An 18,443-nucleotide genomic window follows, 5' to 3' on the forward strand; every position below is an offset into this window, starting at 1 on the left:
CCGTCCAATTCAACTTTTTTTTTACTTTTTTCAGAAAACTTTTCCCAAAAACACTCAATTGTGAACCAAACGGAGCCCAAGACTTTTCCACAATTCGTCATAAAATAAAGAATAAAACTTTATGTAAATGACCTTTTGTAGTTAAACAGCCTTTGAATAATCTTTCCCATGCCGTCCTATATATATATAATTAGACTTTGCAAAGCCACATTACTCTATAAAGTTGTCTATAGCCCTTTCCTTCTTGTTTCTGAGCTCTCACAACCATTCTTTTTTCAAGACTTTGAATAAGAATATGGCAAAGTTCGGGGTAGTGATTTTGCTGCTCATCGTCACCCTGGAAATGGCAGCCGTCCCTGGAATGGCTCAAACTTGGGCTCAGAAGCTCGTGACTGAAAAAGAGACGGTGACCAATTTGCGATTCTACTTCCATGACACACTAAGTGGGAAGAACCCAACTGCTGTTAGGGTGGCTCAGGCCACTGGCACTGATAAATCACCAACTCTTTTTGGTGTGGTGATGATGGTAGATGATCCGTTGACAGAAACTCCGGATCCGAAGTCCAAGCTCTTGGGGCGGGCTCAAGGGCTTTACGGGTCAGCTTGCCAGGATGAACTTGGTCTAGTCATGTCCATGAGCTTTGTGTTCACAGATGATATCTATAATGGCAGCTCTATCAGCCTCCTTGGTAACAATAGGGCAATGAATCCCGTTCGGGAGATGCCCATCGTCGGTGGCACCGGTATTTTCCGACTGGCACGTGGGTATGCAATTGCCAAGACGTATTGGTTTGATCTTACCACCGGTGATGCCATTGTTGGATACAATGTTACAGTTGTTCACTAGGACTTGTATGTCTAGCTTCTTCTATAATATTTATATTATTGACATATTATGCTTACATTTATAGTGTTTAACTAGTTTGGTATTTGAATAAATAAATTTTTTTTTTTCCTGAATACGAGATTACTGTTCATTTTACGATGACTTTGTTATTAGTTTTATGTGTTGGTAACCTAATTTAGACTGCAGTCAGCGTCCATTTCTTAACCAGCTTTTGTTGAATGCATAATGCACCAGCAACTTACACCTGGCCCATATATTCTTTCATGCATCATAAAATTAAAAGCCTTGCTGAACCACCATTGATGAACATTAATTACAGCTTTCCTCGCATGGTAACAGCCTATTGGGCCAGTGATACAAAATTTACAAATATAAGGCGTGGCGACAATATAATGACAGGGCTGGGATTCCTTAGATCATTTTGGTCGCAGATTAATTATGGTAAACTAAAATTTGATTTCAATTAAACCTTTAAAGATGTTGGTGCAAAGTTTTATGTCTGATCAATGAATTCCATAATGAATGAGATCCATCAGCCAGAGATAATCATTGTTTTAAAAACCGGACCGGAGGGTAATCCGTTCTGCTGGCTGGGTCATGGTTCAACCGGTCCAACCGATTAGACCGTCTGTTGGACTAGTGATGTCATCATACATCATGATGACATCAACACATTTTAAAATCATACTATTATATACTAAGTGCTAACCTAACATTTCGAATTCCTCTTCCAATAAGTTGAGTAATTAAAAGCTGGCCTCCCAACCATTATAATTGACTTGTTGAAACTTTATTTGTATTACAAAAACTACAAGATTAAAATATTTACAACACCCATGTAAATAAGTTGTGTAATGGCTACAAACTGGGATTGTACATTATCCCCAATTCTTTACACTAAAGCATGGACAGTTTATGGCTTCCAAATGATAAAAGGGATTAGTAAAATTTCAAAATCTGGATTCCCACTATTTCAAAACAAAAGCAAAAATGATAAAATAAACATAAAGTAGATCTTTTTATTTGCATATAAAAGTTATACAGTGGCTTGAATTCTAGTTCTGAAAATGCCTCTTATTAATACAAATAAAATTATATAACAACCAAGGCAAAAATAATTCATAAGTTTGGAAATCACAGAGCTTGAAGGACATCCGAAGACACACCTTCAAATGATTGAATCCATATGGCAAAATGTTACCAAAATTCACAAACAATCCACTATCTGCAATGCATCATTCAGAAATGGTAATCTGAGAGTACTAAGATTGTAATATATACTTCCCATACATCACTTCCACCCAAACACCAATAGCACCAAACAAAGTTAGAAACAATTCTATGCCAAAAATAATCTCCATACATCACTTCCACCCAAACAGCAACGACACCAAACAAACAGTTGCTTAAAAATTGTACAATAAAATATCCAGTACTGCCCGGATAATGGGATGCGAATTCTGTTAATAAATTGTAGCTAAAACAGTCAAACTTACTCTCTATTAAAAAAGGACAGAGAAAGCACACATTTCAGATTTCACAACAAAGGTCCCGAAGATTACAACTCACCTTGAATCAAATTGGATTGTCAAGACATGCATGCCAATCAGCCTTCATGCGTCGATTTCCGGCGAGGTAGGAACGCGTTGTCGATTTCCGGCTAGGGAGGAATGCGTCGTCGCGATTTCAGAGACTAGAGTTGCGATCGATTTCAGCAACGAATGGTTGTGATTTCCGCAAGGGATGGTTACGATTTCAACAAGATTGAGTTTTGATTTGTGATATTTTTCAGATTTTCGCGATTTCATTCAAATTTTTTCAGAGATTTTTGTGCGTAGAGGAAATGAGGAAGAAGAAATGCGCAGCGCAAAGGGAGAAAGTGAGACATTTAGGGTTTTTTCATTTTTTAGATTGGGCCGGTTTTTCTTTCTGTCTGGTTGGACCGACGGTCCAGCACTGTTTACACGGTCCAATGATGGGTTAAAGCGGTTTATTACGCAATAACGGGTTTTATGTTGACTTGAACCGGACACGTAACCGGTTCACGGTCCAACTGATTAGACCGGCAAGTTCGGTCCGGCTTTTAAAAGAGTGGAGATAATTGACTATAAATTGAGAGAATTGACAGGAGTTTAGACTAAATATAAACATTGAAGATGTCAGTAGTGGTCCATCTGGGCATGTGTAGAAGCCAGGTGGTTTTTGTTTGATCAATCTATTCTCACTTGGATTTGGTAAATATATTTCATCATCAATAATTTCTTCTATGAAATATATTTAAAGTTAACTACTTCTGAATAGTTGAGGCTTCGTTTGGTTCATTATTGGGTAGTTTTTAGAATAATCTTTTGAAAAAAGTTAAATTGGGTGGGTATTACGATGTAGAATTTTAAAAATTAATATAAATACCCCCTATGTTTATTTATTTACTAAACACCCCTATAATAAAATATTCAAAGTTAACAAAAACACCCCCAATCCACTCATAAATACGGACAACCGGCCACCACCGCCGGAGAGTGGCCGGAGTTGCCATATCGGTTTATGATCGGCTCGATATTATCGGTCTTGCATCGATATGGCCTTTTCTGGCCAAATCCACCGCGGATCTGGCCAGAAAAGGCCAAATCCACCGTGGATTTGGCTGGAAAAGGCTAGATCCGCGACTAGATCTGGCCATTGACGGCCAGATCTGGTCGCATTTGGTCGTCAACGATGGCCAAAGATACAGTCGCTGTTGATGGTCAACGACGACCCTATCCCTGTCGTCGTTGATGACTGTCAACAGCCAAAGATCTGGCCGTAGATCTGGCCTTTTCCAGCTAGATCCACCGTGGATCTAACCAGAAAAGGCTAGATCGACGCACTACCGGCCATATTCAGCCGGTAATGCACCATTACACCAGATTCTGGCCAACTTCCGATAGTGTGGCCAAAATCTGGTAAATTTGGGTTGCTGGGGCATTTTTGTCAACTTTTTAAAAAAAAATTGGGGGTTGTTTAGTTAAATTAACAAATTTAGGGGGTTTAAAGGAAATTAAAAATTCTAGANTATAAATTGAGAGAATTGACAGGAGTTTAGACTAAATATAAACATTGAAGATGTCAGTAGTGGTCCATCTGGGCATGTGTAAAAGCCAGGTGGTTTCTGTTTGATCAATCTATTCTCACTTGGATTTGGTAAATATATTTCATCATCAATAATTTCTTCTATGAAATATATTTAAAGTTAACTACTTCTGAATAGTTGAGGCTTCGTTTGGTTCATTATTGGGTAGTTTTTAGAATAATCTTTTGAAAAAAGTTAAATTAGGTGGGTATTACGATGTAGAATTTTAAAAATTAATATAAATACCCCTTATGTTTATTTATTTACTAAACACCCCTATAATAAAATATTCAAAGTTAATAAAAACACCCCCAATCCACTCATAAATATGGACAACCGGCCACCACCATCGAAGAGTGGCCGGAGTTGCCATATCGGTGTATGATCGGCTCGATATTACCGGTCGTGCATCGATATGGCCTTTTCCGGCCAAATCCATCGTGGATCTGGCCGGAAAAGGCCAAATCCACCGTGGATTTAGCTGGAAAAGGCTAGATCCGCGATTAGATCTGGCCATTGACGGCCAGATCTAGCCGCATTTGGTCGTCAACGATGGCCAAAGATACGATCGCCGTTGATGGTCAACGACGACCCTATCCCTGTCGTCGTTGATGACTGTCAACAGCCAAAGATCTGGCCGTTGATGGCCAGATCTTTGGCCGTGGATCTAGCCTTTTCCAGCTAGATCCACCGTGGATCTGGCCGGAAAAGGCTAGATCGACGCACTACCGACCATATTCAGCCGGTAGTGCACCATTACACCAGATTCCGGCCAACTTCCAACAGTGGTGGCCAAAATCTGGTAAATTTGGGTTGCTGAGACATTTTTGTCAACTTTTTAAAAAAAAAAATTAGGGGTTGTTTAGTTAAATTAACAAATTTAGGGGGTTTAAAGGAAATTAAAAATTTTAGAATTATATTTTGGAAAATAGGTGAAACAAACTAAACTTTTTTGGGAAAACTAAAAAAGTTTTCCCAATATATGAACCAAACGAAGTCTGAGTGATTCAATAGAAACTCTTGAATATATTACTCAAAAAGTCTTGAGTTTGAATCATTCCCCAAGTGCTAATAAAGGTAAATACTAGAACTCTTATCCGATCTATATTTCCAGGATCTCAAAGGATTAATTAAAATACGAGTAAAGTGACCTAAACAATATATATATAGTATATCTATGTGTGTGTGTGTGTGTGTGTGTGTGTGTGTGTGTGACGTTACACGACAAATCCTTGACATATTGTTGGGAGACTATACCTAATGGCGGTTTCCAATTATTAGCAAGTTACAAAGAGAAAATGCAAGTGTGTCAGTGCACATGGTTTACTGGGTTTGAGAGGAAAATGCAAATGGCTGAGTCTCTCTACTGACATCCACAGGTCCCATTTGCCCCACACAGTGGAGTCTAGAGAAGACTGCTCAAGGAATCACCACTACCAATCATACATTGCTCTGTACCATTTCAGTTTGTGGACTCCATCAGAGCAATCGAAGAAGTTGTGTTCTTATGCCACTACGAAAGCATAAGAACACAAACTCCTTGGATTAAAGAAACTCATGGGATTATCAACAAGAAAATTCATCTCCACAAACTCTGCACTTGATGCGATTTTGGTTTACATATATTTTATATCCAATACATGCATTTGGGATAGATTAAGAAACAAAAATTTAAATGAGCATGATGAACTCATGTAGCCATAAAGTTCCAAGTTACATGAACGCCGACAAACTAAATCAAAGAGAATTTATGTTAGCCTAAAACTAATGTGCTACAGAAATTGGGAAGAGAAATGCAACAAAGAATGTAAAGATGGCAAGTGACAACTAGTTCTGAAATACAGATCAACGTGTACAACCAAAGGAGAAACTTATTCTAGTCAGAAGCATGACTGAACAAAAGGCAATGCTCATCCAATGGCTTAATAGGAACAAAAATCATCATATGCAAATATCTAACAAATAAACTACAATCTCTATAACCAGATGAAAAAGAAAGAAAGAAAGAAAGAAGAAACCACATCTTACATTCACTCCCTCTTGGTGATGACCATTGGGAAATGGCCATTTCAAATATTGTTTATCCTATGACCGCAAGGCTACAGCAGAACATGTAAACCTAATTTTCATCATTGTCCAAACTGATTTTGTTGATGATAACCAAACATCTTTTTCAATAGAGGAATGAGGCCAATTAATGCTAATTGAAGCTGTTCTGAACTATTAAAGCGAATACTGACTTGTCCTGCCCCTCTGTTATTCAAATTGGCTCGAGCAATCATATTTGTTGATCGTCCAATAGGTACCTGGGACTGTATATTGCATCCAATGGCTAGGTCACCATGCCAATCCATGACAGAAAGCCCAAGAGTTGACAGTGAACGACCAAGAGGATAGTCCTTATCTCTCAACTGGGCCTCCAAACTACCTCCATAAGCAACATCACCACGACTGGTCATAGCACCACCAGTCATAACCACCCTGAATCGTTTGTTCACAATCAATTTGTCTTCAACTTTCATGCCACCTGATAAGGAATCACCCATTTGTGTAAGCGAGAGGCCAGCTGTTGCCTTATTCCTCCTAAAATTACTAAATCTTGTCTCACTACGCAGCGTATAAGCTAAGTCCTTTCCAACAGTCTGCATGTCAAAACCTAAAGATGTTACTTTCCCTTCGCCATGCTTTAGAGAACTGGTCATTTCCATTTGCACATTGGCATCCTTCTTATCCTTTGTAACCTGGCCAGAAAATGATACTGGAATTTTGTTTTTAACAACAAACAGTCTTTCTACATTTATACCTTCATAACCAACATCATGATCCCAACCATGAGTTTCTAAAACAGGCCTCACAAGCCATTGGTTGGACGAATCAAGATAACGGTACCGGTGAGTGGGATTATCAGAGTCAAAAGAAGCAGGTAATGCTAAATCTGGCATAGGAACTGGCACAGATGCTGCACCACCACTTTCCTCCTCTACGTTATCATTGTAGTCACTTGGCAGATCTTGAGCTGCAGCTGCCATTTTCTTCATCATCTTCCGTCGCCTTTTTTCTTCTTTCAACTGCTTCTTCATAAATAGTTTTTCCCTATATTCTAACTCATCAAAATATGCCTTCTTCTGAGATCTAGAAAGCTTTGCCACCTGGGCCTTCGTCAAACGTTTAAATGGTGGCAATTCATCCAATTCTGATTCATCTTCAGATTCTGATGATTCATCCAACTCATCATCTAGACTGTCCTCATCACCAAACTGCTCCTCGGGCAGTTTAACATGTGGTCTTGATTGGAGGAGGGATGAAAGAAGGAATGGTAAAGGAGGAGCCCTTGATCGAGTTGTAGAGGGCTTCCCAGGTGGAGTATCTTGCAACTTTAAAAGGGCATTTGCTTCAGCCAGAATTTTTGATGCAAAAGAAAGCAATAATAAATGAGGCTTCCAAACTTGACCATTTGGCAGGACTCTCTGCCCAGCCCTATTTGTTCGGCATGCAGAGTGGTTCTCCACCAATGAAACAGGATTCATGAGCCGCATGTCCCCAGCTGCCTGCCGAATGGCTTGCTGGACAACATGAGAACGTTGAGTGACAAACATGTCATAACTAGAGGCAGTACCATTCGGGCCATCAGGTGGAGCAGAAGCTGCATGTGTCAGAACCACAATTGCATTAAACCATATAGATGGTCCAAATATTTCAGTGATGGTGCGTAATAGAGGCATATCACCGAAATCCCTGCTTTGCATGTCCAACCTATCAAGATACAGCACAATATCTGGGGGTGTTTTCTTGATAAAACGTTTAACAGAGTGAAGGATCTTCTCATTCTGTCGTTGATCTGACCCGGAAGGTAGAAGGCCTGGAGTATCAATAACCCGTACCCTAATCCCCTGCACAGTGCCCACAACATCCTGAACTTTCTTTGTACCCATCTGAAAAGCATCAGTATTGAACATAACTTCATCAAATATCGAATTAATGGTTGCACTTTTACCAACTCCACTCTTTCCAAGTACCATAATTGTACAAGAGAAATCAAGCGGTTCCTGCCCAGCTGCCTCAAGCTGCTCTGCCATGGCACTTGCACGGTCAAAGCTGAAGGCACCAACACGACCACCATTTCTCCCTCGCAGCTGCTCAGCTAATCCCAGTCTGTACAAGACCTGAGCCACAACAACATTATGTGGAGTCTGTCCAAGCCTATGCGCAAGACGCAGGAACTTTACCCTGATCATCTGAAGTTTTTCACGAGTTTCATCATACTCCTCAGTCTCCCCATTGCTAGGGTCTTCAATTTGCTGGGTTTGTGTATGGGATACAGCTCCATTTACACGAGGCTGTTGCACGACTCGAGGTGCAGGTTCCAAAAGCGGGGCAGCACGCCCAAGGCCAGCTGGAGGTGCAAGGCGGTTAGGAGGAGGATTTGTTGAGCTTGAAGTTGAAGAAGCAATCTCTGACGCAGGATGTTTAGGAGGAGGATTTGTTGAGCTTGAAGTTGAAGAAGCAATCTCTGCCGCAGGATGGTTAGGAGGAGGATTTGTTGAGCTTGAAGTTGAAGAAGCAATCTCTGACGCAGGATGTTTAGGAGGAGGATTTGTTGAGCTTGAAGTTGAAGAAGCAATCTCTGCCGCAGGATGGTTAGGAGGAGGATTTGTTGAGCTTGAAGTTGAAGAAGCAATCTCTGACGCAGGATGGGTAGGAGGAGGATTTGTTGAGCTTGAAGTTGAAGAAGCAATCTCAGATGCAGGTCGAATATCACATTCTCTTATTACTTGACTACTTTTCTGATTCTCTTCCCGATCCTTTTCTGCTTTCTTTTCAGGCACTTCAGCCCCAACATGAACCTCTTTAACTATTTCACCTGCACTTTGAGGTTGAGAATCAGTGCTTAAATCAATTGTACCCACCTGAATATTCTCATTCCCCTCATCTGTAGTTTTCTGTAAAGAAGGTGAGCCTCCAATCTCTGGAGTCACTGTCCCTTCCACAGCGTCTTTAGGCAAGTCAGCTAAAGTGCCTTCCAGTTTGCAAGCCTCCTCCTGATGCTCTGAATCAAGTTCAGTGGAAATATCTTTCACTTCTCCATTCACACCATTAGCTTGTGCAGCACCTACCCCAGATGTAGCATCTCTCAATTCCTCAGTCTCATTTATCTGATGCTCTTCATTCAGACTAGTCATTTTATCATTCAGTTCTTCAACCTTATCATCTAGAAGCCCCATATGAGAGACAGCTGCTGAATCAATACGCTCTGCAGCCTTCTGATCTTGAGATTCAACAACAAATTTACCCTCCTTCAATTCTCCACTCTCACCATCTGCAGGCAGAATGTCCCCATTCAACTCAATTTCTCTATCTTTTCCACCCATGGGATTTCCATTTTCCAATTTTGCATGAACTGGTGATTCCTCAAAATTCACTTTATCAGAATCCCCATTTTCGGGACTCTCAACCCCTACCTTCAGAACTTCACTTTCGACTCTTGCACCGACCTCAGATACCACCACTCCCTCATTCAATTTACCACTCACCTCTCCCCCCACAGTACCTCCTTCATCAATCTTATCTGGAACCTCCACTCCATCTTTCAATTCACCACTCACAACTTCCCCCACAGTTCCTCCCTCATCAATCTTATCAGGCACTGCAACCCCATTAACACTCTCCCCTTCTACCGTATCTTCCACTTCATCCTCAGCCTCATCCACATTCCTAGCCTCACCAGGAACAGCAGGAGCCTCCTCAAAACTCTCCATTTCACCACCTACACTAGAATTGTCATTAATCACTGGGAACCCTGAATCACCAACAACAAGATGATCATCTCCTGATGCATCTTTTGTTTCCTGATCAAGTGCGTGGTCATTTGTACCAACCGCCTCCTCAAAGACCTCCTCTACATCTTCTGACTCATCAGAGCCCACCTGAACCCTCTCCTCTACTTTCTCATCCCCAACCCTAACTTCTACAGGCTCATCAACTCCAACTTCTACAGGCTTATTAACCCCATTTTCCATTTTCAATATTGTAGCTTCAAAACCCTAGATTCAAGAAAAACCACCAAAACCCATTTAACCAAACAGATTAAAAATCAATAAAAACCCATTACAACCATCAAAAAAACCCACCAAATCAAAACCCTACAACAATAATTCATCTCCGATTCAAAAACAATATGTATCTCAATTAAAAAACAGATCTTTCTCTTTTCCCATAACTAATTACAATAATCAACTAAAAAATAACAGATCTTTACAGCGTTTTCATATGTTTTCATTAAGGATTATGCAAGACTTATAATCAAGTCAGAAACTTTTCGGTCATTCAATAAAAAGTAAACATTTAAAACTAAAATTAGAAAATAACCCACCTAAAAAAAAAAAAAAAGGAAAACTTTACCTGTATTTGTGGCTGCCAGAGAGAGAGAGAATAATTTATAAAGAGAGAGATGAAAAGGGGCAGTTAGTTTCAGTGTAAAGAATCGGCTTTCATGTGTTTATTTGATATCTAGTAACTTGGGCTTTGGAGGGTTTTGGTTGCCATGTTAGAGGGATGGTTAGAAGATAAGAGTCTGATGGACGGTTGAGAATGATTTCTGGGTTTGATCGGACGGTGTGAGATGGTTTCATTGGTATCAACGTGAAAGGCGCCAAATCATGCTGACGTGGACGTGACGAGGCGGAAAAAGGTCACCTGTTTATTTTAAAGACACTTACGGTCACTGTTGGGTTGTCACGTGGTGGATCTTTGTGGAACAATGTGGGCCGTTGATTTGATTTGATTTGATATGATTGATGATTGATTGAGGAACAATTTTGATTATCAACATGTAAAATGTCTTCTTCCTCTTAATTTTTATATGAATAATGCATAGAATTGATGGTCAATTTGACCTTCTCCTATTAGAATTTAGTGATTTTTTTATTTTCCAATACGAGCTTTTTAGTAAAAATATCTTACAAATTTTACAAAACAATTAAAGCCATTTCTATATTTATCAAAACGTATACGTATAGCAGGGTTGGTCTGGTAATTAATAAAATTTACTCTTTTTATTGGTTTTCTAGATTCAAACCACCTTCGGGTCACTTATCATATTTGTAGCTTTTCTGAAATATTTGATTGGTAGGGTATTCAATAGATCTCGAGATTAATTGAAGTATATACAAACAAGCTTGGATATCTCAGTTATTAAAAAAAAAAAAACCATACGCTATTATTGAAAAGTATTATATACATTTTTATAATTATCAAAATCCCTTGAAAATATTGGATAATTTATACTTTTCAATAACAACATGAAGTCATTTTTTTTTTTTCAGTAACTAAGGATGCGTTTGGTTTGTTATTTTGGATAGAATTTTGGAAATAATATTTGATAGTTGAATAGGGTGATTATCACAAGGTAAAATTTAAAAATTAACAAAAAAAACCTTTAGGTTTTCTAATTTAACTAAACACGTCAATATATAAAAATTTTGTAAAATGACAAAAACACTCTCACCCACCTACAGTGCCAAATTCCGACCACCACTGCTAGAATCTAGTCAGAATCTGGCGTTACGACGCAGATCGATCGGATCTGGTCGGACATGCGTTGATTTGGCCTTTTTCGGCCAGATCCACCACGAATCTAGCCGGAAAATGTCAAATCGACGGCCAAATCTAGTCGTCAACAGTCGCAAAAGGCCAGATCAGTGAATTACCAGCCAGTTTCGGTTGTTTGTAGGTTGTTTTGATAGATTCCGGCTACCACCAATAATGGTTGTCGGAATCTAGCAACTATGGATGGATGAGGGTATTTTTATTAATTTTTAAATTTTTTTCTGAAGATATTTAATGAAATTAATAAACTTACAGAGTGTAAAAATAATTAAAATTATATAATAGTATTTTCTAAATAATTAAATAAATAAATATTTTAGAAATAAGATTGAAAATAGGGTATGGAATAATAAACTAAATGCACCTAAAGTGTCCGAGCCTCCTGCAGCCGCCAGTTAAATCATGGGGGAAGATACGTCTAGTGGGGAATCGAACTTAGAAACATAAAGCCATTTTTATTTTTTTATTTTCCAGTAACTGAGATGTCCGAGCCTCCTGTGGTCCCCAGTTTAGTTCGTCCTTACCTACGGGCTATCCACGATTCATCAACAATTATGTGATAATGACTTAACAATAACAAATTAAAGGTAAAACAATGGAAGAACGATAATTCGTCGGTTAATTATACATTGATTATCCTTATTTGATGATAGAAGCTTCTGGTGATCCAACTTGATTAAACAAATTATATTTATTAATAATGTAGAAATAATAAGATGTGAATAGCCTATTAAGAGATAAAGGATGTTGTGATTACACAATGTGTGGACCATCTCTTCTTGATTGGTGAATTGGGTCGAGAGATTTGGACAGGTTTAGCCTAAGGAGAAAAACTTTAGGCTAATTAATTAGGGAGAATGACATTTTCCCACGCAAGGTTTGACAAAATAACACTTTCCCACCCATCAAGTTTTAAAATAACACTTTCCCACCCTTCGTTAAAATCTGTTATGTTTTCTGTTAATATTTGACTAAAAAGATGAAAATAACCTTAAATATTTGATTTTATAACTTTTTTTTTTTTTGAATTAGCCAAAAAGTAAGATATTAAAAAGTCAAAAAATAAAAAATAGTTAGCTCCAACTAAAAAGTTAAGAGTAATGTTATGAAATTGTTTAAAGTTAAATGGTCTACATATTTATTTATTTATAATGTCATAAATATCTCATCACTATTATTCAATAATCTACTAATATAATGTTTTTCATTTTTATTAATTAACATAAAAAATCTTAATAGTTAATATTCTTAATTAATTAAATAAACAAAGGAAAAAAAGCATCTTTACACTTAAATAAAGACTTTCACTTAACTAAATTTTAATTTATAATAAACTATTTAAGGGTATTTTTGTCTTTTAGTCAAATATTAACAGAAAACACTAACAGAACCTGATGAAATGTGAGAAAGTGTCATTTTGAAACTTGATGGGTGGGAAAGTGTCGTTTCGCCAAACCTTGGGTGGGAAAATGTTGTTCTCCCAATTAATTAATAGGTTAATGAGCTTTTTATCTATAATCAACTTACTCAAATAATAAATATAGAACAGCAAAACATGCATAATTGATAAACATTATAAACGTACATATTAAATGCTGTAACACCTACTGAAAACTAGTACAATGCATGCAATTAACAATGGAAAATTGGGCCCAAAAAGTTTTCTTTTCATTACAATTCCATGTCTTTTATACACAAAAGTTACTGTTTACAAAAGTGCATTTCAAAAGACCAAATAGGGGAACAGTGTAGCTATTGCTCCTCGCGCGCCGACGCCCCTCCAACCGCACCATCACCTAGAACCTGCATCCACAAAGGAAAATAACGGGGTGAGCACAAATAATGCTCAGTAAGTAAACTCTCTATCTGTCTGTCCCCGTGTGTGATTCTTAATTCTTTCCTTTTCTAATCTGTTTCTATTTCTGTTTCTAATAACATCACGGCCTCATCTTACCGGAGGTACGGCCGATGGCGTTCACACAGCACCATCTCACTTTCTATGGCTACCGGGCGGAATTCACACAGTACCAACCCTTTCTTATGACTACCGAGTGAGGATCACAAAGCACCAACTCGGTTTCTCCTAACTATCGGGTGGAGATCACCTAGCACCTACCCGTTCCTCATGAATTTGGGTAATGATCACCAAGCATTTACCCGTCTCTAGTCACTATCGGGGGATGATCACAAAGCATCAACCCGCTTCTACTAGCCGTTGGATGATGATCACAAAGCATCAACCTACATATCTCTTAACTAATCGGTAGTGGTCACAAAGCATCTACCCATTTCTATTCTACCATTGGGTGACGATCACTAAGCATCGACCCATCTCTATGGCTTATCGGATGATGATCACAAAGCATCAATCCGATCCCATAACGGTCGGTGATGATCACAAAGCATCATCCCAACTATACTACTCTTCTAACTCATTCTATTGTGCATTTTCATGCTCTCTCCCCGTAGAGTAATTTACCCACTAAGCTCTCTACCAAAGGGAATTTCTATACACAAAGTTTCCTACTCTTTCTTGGTCACTTTTCAATGCATATAACAATGCACATGGATGATTCATCTCTACTAGTGCACTTGTGAAATGCCAACATGCAATGTTGCAAGAATTAAGGTTCATTACTAACACTCACCTCTATAGGCATTTCATCAAACAACTCATGGCACTATAAAACTATATCATAGCCATGATCTAAAACTTTTCCAACCATCCAAAATGGGGAAAAACCCCTTCACAAAGCCACAAAGCCTGCCATAGAAAACACTTCCAAAAAGGGGATTCATAATACCCCTTAAACTTCATCTCAACTACCTTGCCAAACCAACACCCATTTCTCAAATTTGCAAAGTAAGAACATTCACAAAGCATAGAAATTTCCATTCAATACTCCATACATGGCATATTCATGCACATCATCACATACATACATCTTTCTATCAAAACCCTAATCAAGAAATTTCATGAATCTCAACTTGGGTTGGGTTTTACTTACTTGTTAAGGAGAGACTTCACAAATTCTTCCTTTCACTTGTTTAGCTTGATAACTCCTCAAATCTTAGGAAGCCTTAGGTTGCTTTTCTACCCCAAAACACTTCAAAAACTTGAAAAACCTTGATCAAAAGAAAAGAGAAATTGGGAGGAGAAGAATGAAGAGTCACGTTTTTGAGAAGAAGAAATGAAGGGTTCTTTGATTCTAATTCCTTATAATGAAATATTAACACACTCATTCCCTTTTGCCCTTGTTCTATTTTGGGAATTCCATCCATATCCTTTGATTCATTACAAACTCACCCCCATATCAACATATCTCCATGTAAAATCCTTACAATTCACTCCCCACTTTTCCTGCTAATAGGGGTAGAAGGGTCAAATTGTCCTTAGGGAAGAAAATGTCTAAAACTCAACCAACATGAAATTCGGCCCGTCGCCGCGGCGAAGACAGTTGTCGCCGCGGCGAAACTGTCCAGAGAGTTTCACCCTTGGTTCAACCCATCTTCGCCGCGGCGAAGATTCTTCTTCGCCCCGGCGAAGCTTGGTACACTCAAATTCTTCTATTTTCAACCAATTTCAGGGCAACAATCAACATAACATTCAAACAAACAAATATAACAAAAACCAACTCGATTAAGGGCGAAAGAGGAAACAATAACAACGTACCTCAAGCGGGGCGTTACAAATGCAAATCTCAATCATCAACAAAAATAATAGTTATATATATAAACTAATGAGATAAGTTTTGATTATAAAAGGGTCAAAATTATAGATAATTTTAAATAAATGGCATAGTAGTGATAATAACAATGGTTTGGGAATGAAGGAAATGTAGCTATGTTGATAGAGGGCTCACTTAGCATGCGAGAGCCTCAGGATCGATGCCTCGCATCTTCATTTTAACCACCCTTGGGTGTCCAGGTGGTCGAATAGAGACTTTTAAATGTATTACTCAATAGGTGTTGAATTCGATTTCCCTCGATTGCTAATAGGGATAACCTAGGGGATTAGTCGAGGTGTACGCAAGCTGGCCCAGATACCCCCGGTTACAAAAGAAATAAAGGTTCAGGACACTTGTTTAACAAATGACTTAATGTGGATAGGTAAAATACAAGACTTTTACTAACATATTGGTAAATATTTTACCTGCAAAATTATTATTGCAACATTACTATTGTACGGTCAATCTGGAGAGGATAATTCCCTATTATGAGAGAAAATATTTAGATTAGCTCAATTTGGAAGGAAGATATTCAAATTGACTTAGACTCCAACTAAGGTAGTTAAAGATCATGCAACTTCATAATTCTACGTATTTGAATCTTATCTCAACTCTATCATGTAAATGGGTGCTATATAAACTCATCATAACTTGTTTTCAGGGGTGCTGGGAAATTGTACTAAGAAAATCTTCTTAGGAATTATACTATTCTTTGTAAGCTCTCAAAAACAATAAGATAACAATAGATGTAGGCTCAAGTTCTAACTTGCCGAACTGCTTTAAAAATCTCTCTACCATTTACTTTATTGCATTTATTATTTATCTACTGCTGGTTATTCGTAATCACGTGCACATCCATTCCGATTCCAAAAGGGTCAATCAAAATTCTTTATTTCAGTGCATATTTATTTATCAACATTTTGGCACTAGAAGAAGGGTCTGATTAACAACAGCTCTCCATGTTTTTCCAGCAAGTCTCAACTTCTTCAGCAAATCCCAGCTTCGTAATCTAGAATCACGTTATCAAATGTGAAAATCTGAGTAGGATAAACTCTGAATCTGGCTAAGCAATAAACATAAAAATTGTAGCCCTTCGAGTTAGCTTTTCGACAGTCTAAGAATCATCCAAATCCGATGTCTATAGCTCAAGTTATCATCAAAATACTAAAGCATGTTCCAAATCAGAGCTCTCAGATCGCGTGGCCAGATCGCTCAGATTGCGTGGTCAGATCTCTCATATTAGAAGGAGCTCTCAAACTCTCTAGCTCCCAAGCTATCAAGCTCTCAAGATAGCTCTCTAACTCTCTAGCTCTCAAGCTCTCTATGCTTTCTAATTGAGCAATGCTCTCAGATAAAGCTCTCCATGCTTTATGATCGAGCTATGCCCTTAGACCAAGCTCTCTATGTTTTCTGATCGAGCTATGCTCTCAGATCAAGCTCTTCACGCTTTCAGATCGAGTTATGCTCTCAGATCAAGCTCTCCATACTTTCTGATCGAGCCGTGCTCTCAGATCAAGCTCTTCAGGTTTTCTCATCGAGTCGTGCTCTCAGATCAAGCTTTCCACTCTTTCTAATCGAGCTATGCTCTCAGATCATGTTTTCCGTGCTTTCTGATCAAGCTATGCTCTCAGATCAAGCTATACTTTCAGATCAAACTCTCCACGCTTTATGATTGAGCTATGCTCTCAAATCAGACTCTCCACGTTATCTGATCGAGCTATGCTCTCAGATCAAGCTCTCCACGCTTTTTGATCGAGCAATACTCTCAGATCAAGCTCTCCACGGTTTCTAATCGAGCTATGCTCTCAGATTAAGTTCTTCGCGCTTTCTAATTGAAGTCCTCGTACTCTCAGATCGACCTCTTTATGCCCTCTAATCGAGCTCTTTACGTCCTCAGATCGAGCTCTTCATGCTCCCTGATTAAGCTTATAAGCTTGCTCATTCGTTTGAGATCACGTGTTCAAGATCTCTCAGATCTCTTAGATCGCGCTAAACATAACTCAAGTTCTTCAATTCGAGACTGTAGCATATAATGCGATAGCTATCCAAATCAAAGACATAAGTTTTTGAAGTGCGATTACACACTGTAAAAACTAATCGCACTTCAAAAACTAGAGGGCTATTGTTGTGCGGTCAATCCAGATAGGATAATTCTCTATTAGGAGAGAAGATATTTAGATTGGCTCAATTTGGAAGGAAGATATTCAAATTGACTTAGACTCCAACTAAGGTAGCCCAAGATCATGCAACTTCCTAATTCTACGTATTTGAATCTTATCTCAACTCTATCATGTAAATAGATGCTATATAAACTCATCATAATTTGTTTTCGGGTGGGGGGTGCTGGGAAATTGTTCTAAGAAAGTATTCCTAGGAATTATACTATTCTTTGTAAGCTCTCAAAAACAATAAGATAACAGTGGACGTAGGCTCAAGTTCTAACTTGCCGAACCACTTTAAAAATCTTTCTGTCATTTACTTTATTGCATTTATTATTCATCCACTGCTGGTTATCCATAATCACGCGTACATCTATTCTATTTTCGACAGGGTCAATCAAAATTCTCTGGTTGGTGCAGATTTATGTATCAACAATTATGATTACCCTAAATATTTGATCGAATATTCTTTAAAAAAAAAAAAAAAAGGTGTAATATTATATGGATAAAATTATAGAAACATTGATCATAACTCATTATTATATAAAATCAATCTAATTTACCTAAATTTTTAAATTGATTCTGGGTAAATTTAATAATTTTGATCACATGCCCCTTTTCTTCCCGACCTTGGAGGCACATGTAGCATATTTTAATGAGACAAAATCAACATTTCCAAAGAAAGATCTTGCAAAGTTTATTTATCAAACACTTAAAAGAGACATATCCCACCTTGATGTTACCAAAAAAATGTAATATATTCTTTTGAGTTTTCTCAATTCCAACTTGCCCTACTTTAAAGTGATCCATTGTAAATTTCAAGATGCAACAATCTCATCGATTTACCATATTATTTGTAGGAAGCTCCACCAATATTGTGTATTAAGGCACAACTAATGAAACTGAAATAAAAAATAAATAAGTAAATAGAAACATATGCCTTAATTAAAATGAAACAAATATTAATAGAGGTAAACTTGTCTTAGAAAAACCCT

The 18,443-nt window shown here is 38.1% G+C and overlaps 2 protein-coding genes across 2 annotated transcripts; one reads left to right on the forward strand and one right to left on the reverse strand.

Moving 5' to 3' along the window:
- Positions 1–228: 228 nt before the first annotated feature.
- LOC116131103 (dirigent protein 23-like) lies at positions 229–876 on the forward strand. The gene has a single exon (XM_031416743.1). It carries the CDS (start codon positions 296–298, stop codon positions 845–847), a length of 552 nt encoding a protein of 183 aa, XP_031272603.1. The 5' UTR covers positions 229–295; the 3' UTR covers positions 848–876.
- A 4,888-nt stretch (positions 877–5,764) lies between these two features.
- LOC116131097 (translocase of chloroplast 120, chloroplastic-like) lies at positions 5,765–10,484 on the reverse strand. Its single transcript, XM_031416738.1, has 2 exons — positions 10,356–10,484; positions 5,765–9,997 (listed from the first exon to the last, which is right to left on the reverse strand). The coding sequence occupies exon 2, from the start codon at positions 9,971–9,973 to the stop codon at positions 6,086–6,088; it is 3,888 nt and encodes a 1,295-aa protein (XP_031272598.1). The 5' UTR covers positions 9,974–9,997; positions 10,356–10,484; the 3' UTR covers positions 5,765–6,085.
- Positions 10,485–18,443: the final 7,959 nt, after the last annotated feature.

This window comes from Pistacia vera, unplaced genomic scaffold, assembly GCF_008641045.1.
Source record: "Pistacia vera cultivar Batoury unplaced genomic scaffold, PisVer_v2 Contig229, whole genome shotgun sequence".
NCBI lineage: Eukaryota > Viridiplantae > Streptophyta > Magnoliopsida > Sapindales > Anacardiaceae > Pistacia > Pistacia vera.

Bases quoted from the DNA above. Each gene is read 5' to 3' on its own strand.
- LOC116131103 (XM_031416743.1), top strand. From the start codon at position 296: ATGGCAAAGTTCGGGGTAGTGATTTTGCTGCTCATCGTCACCCTGGAA.
- LOC116131097 (XM_031416738.1), bottom strand. From the start codon at position 9,973: ATGGAAAATGGGGTTAATAAGCCTGTAGAAGTTGGAGTTGATGAGCCT.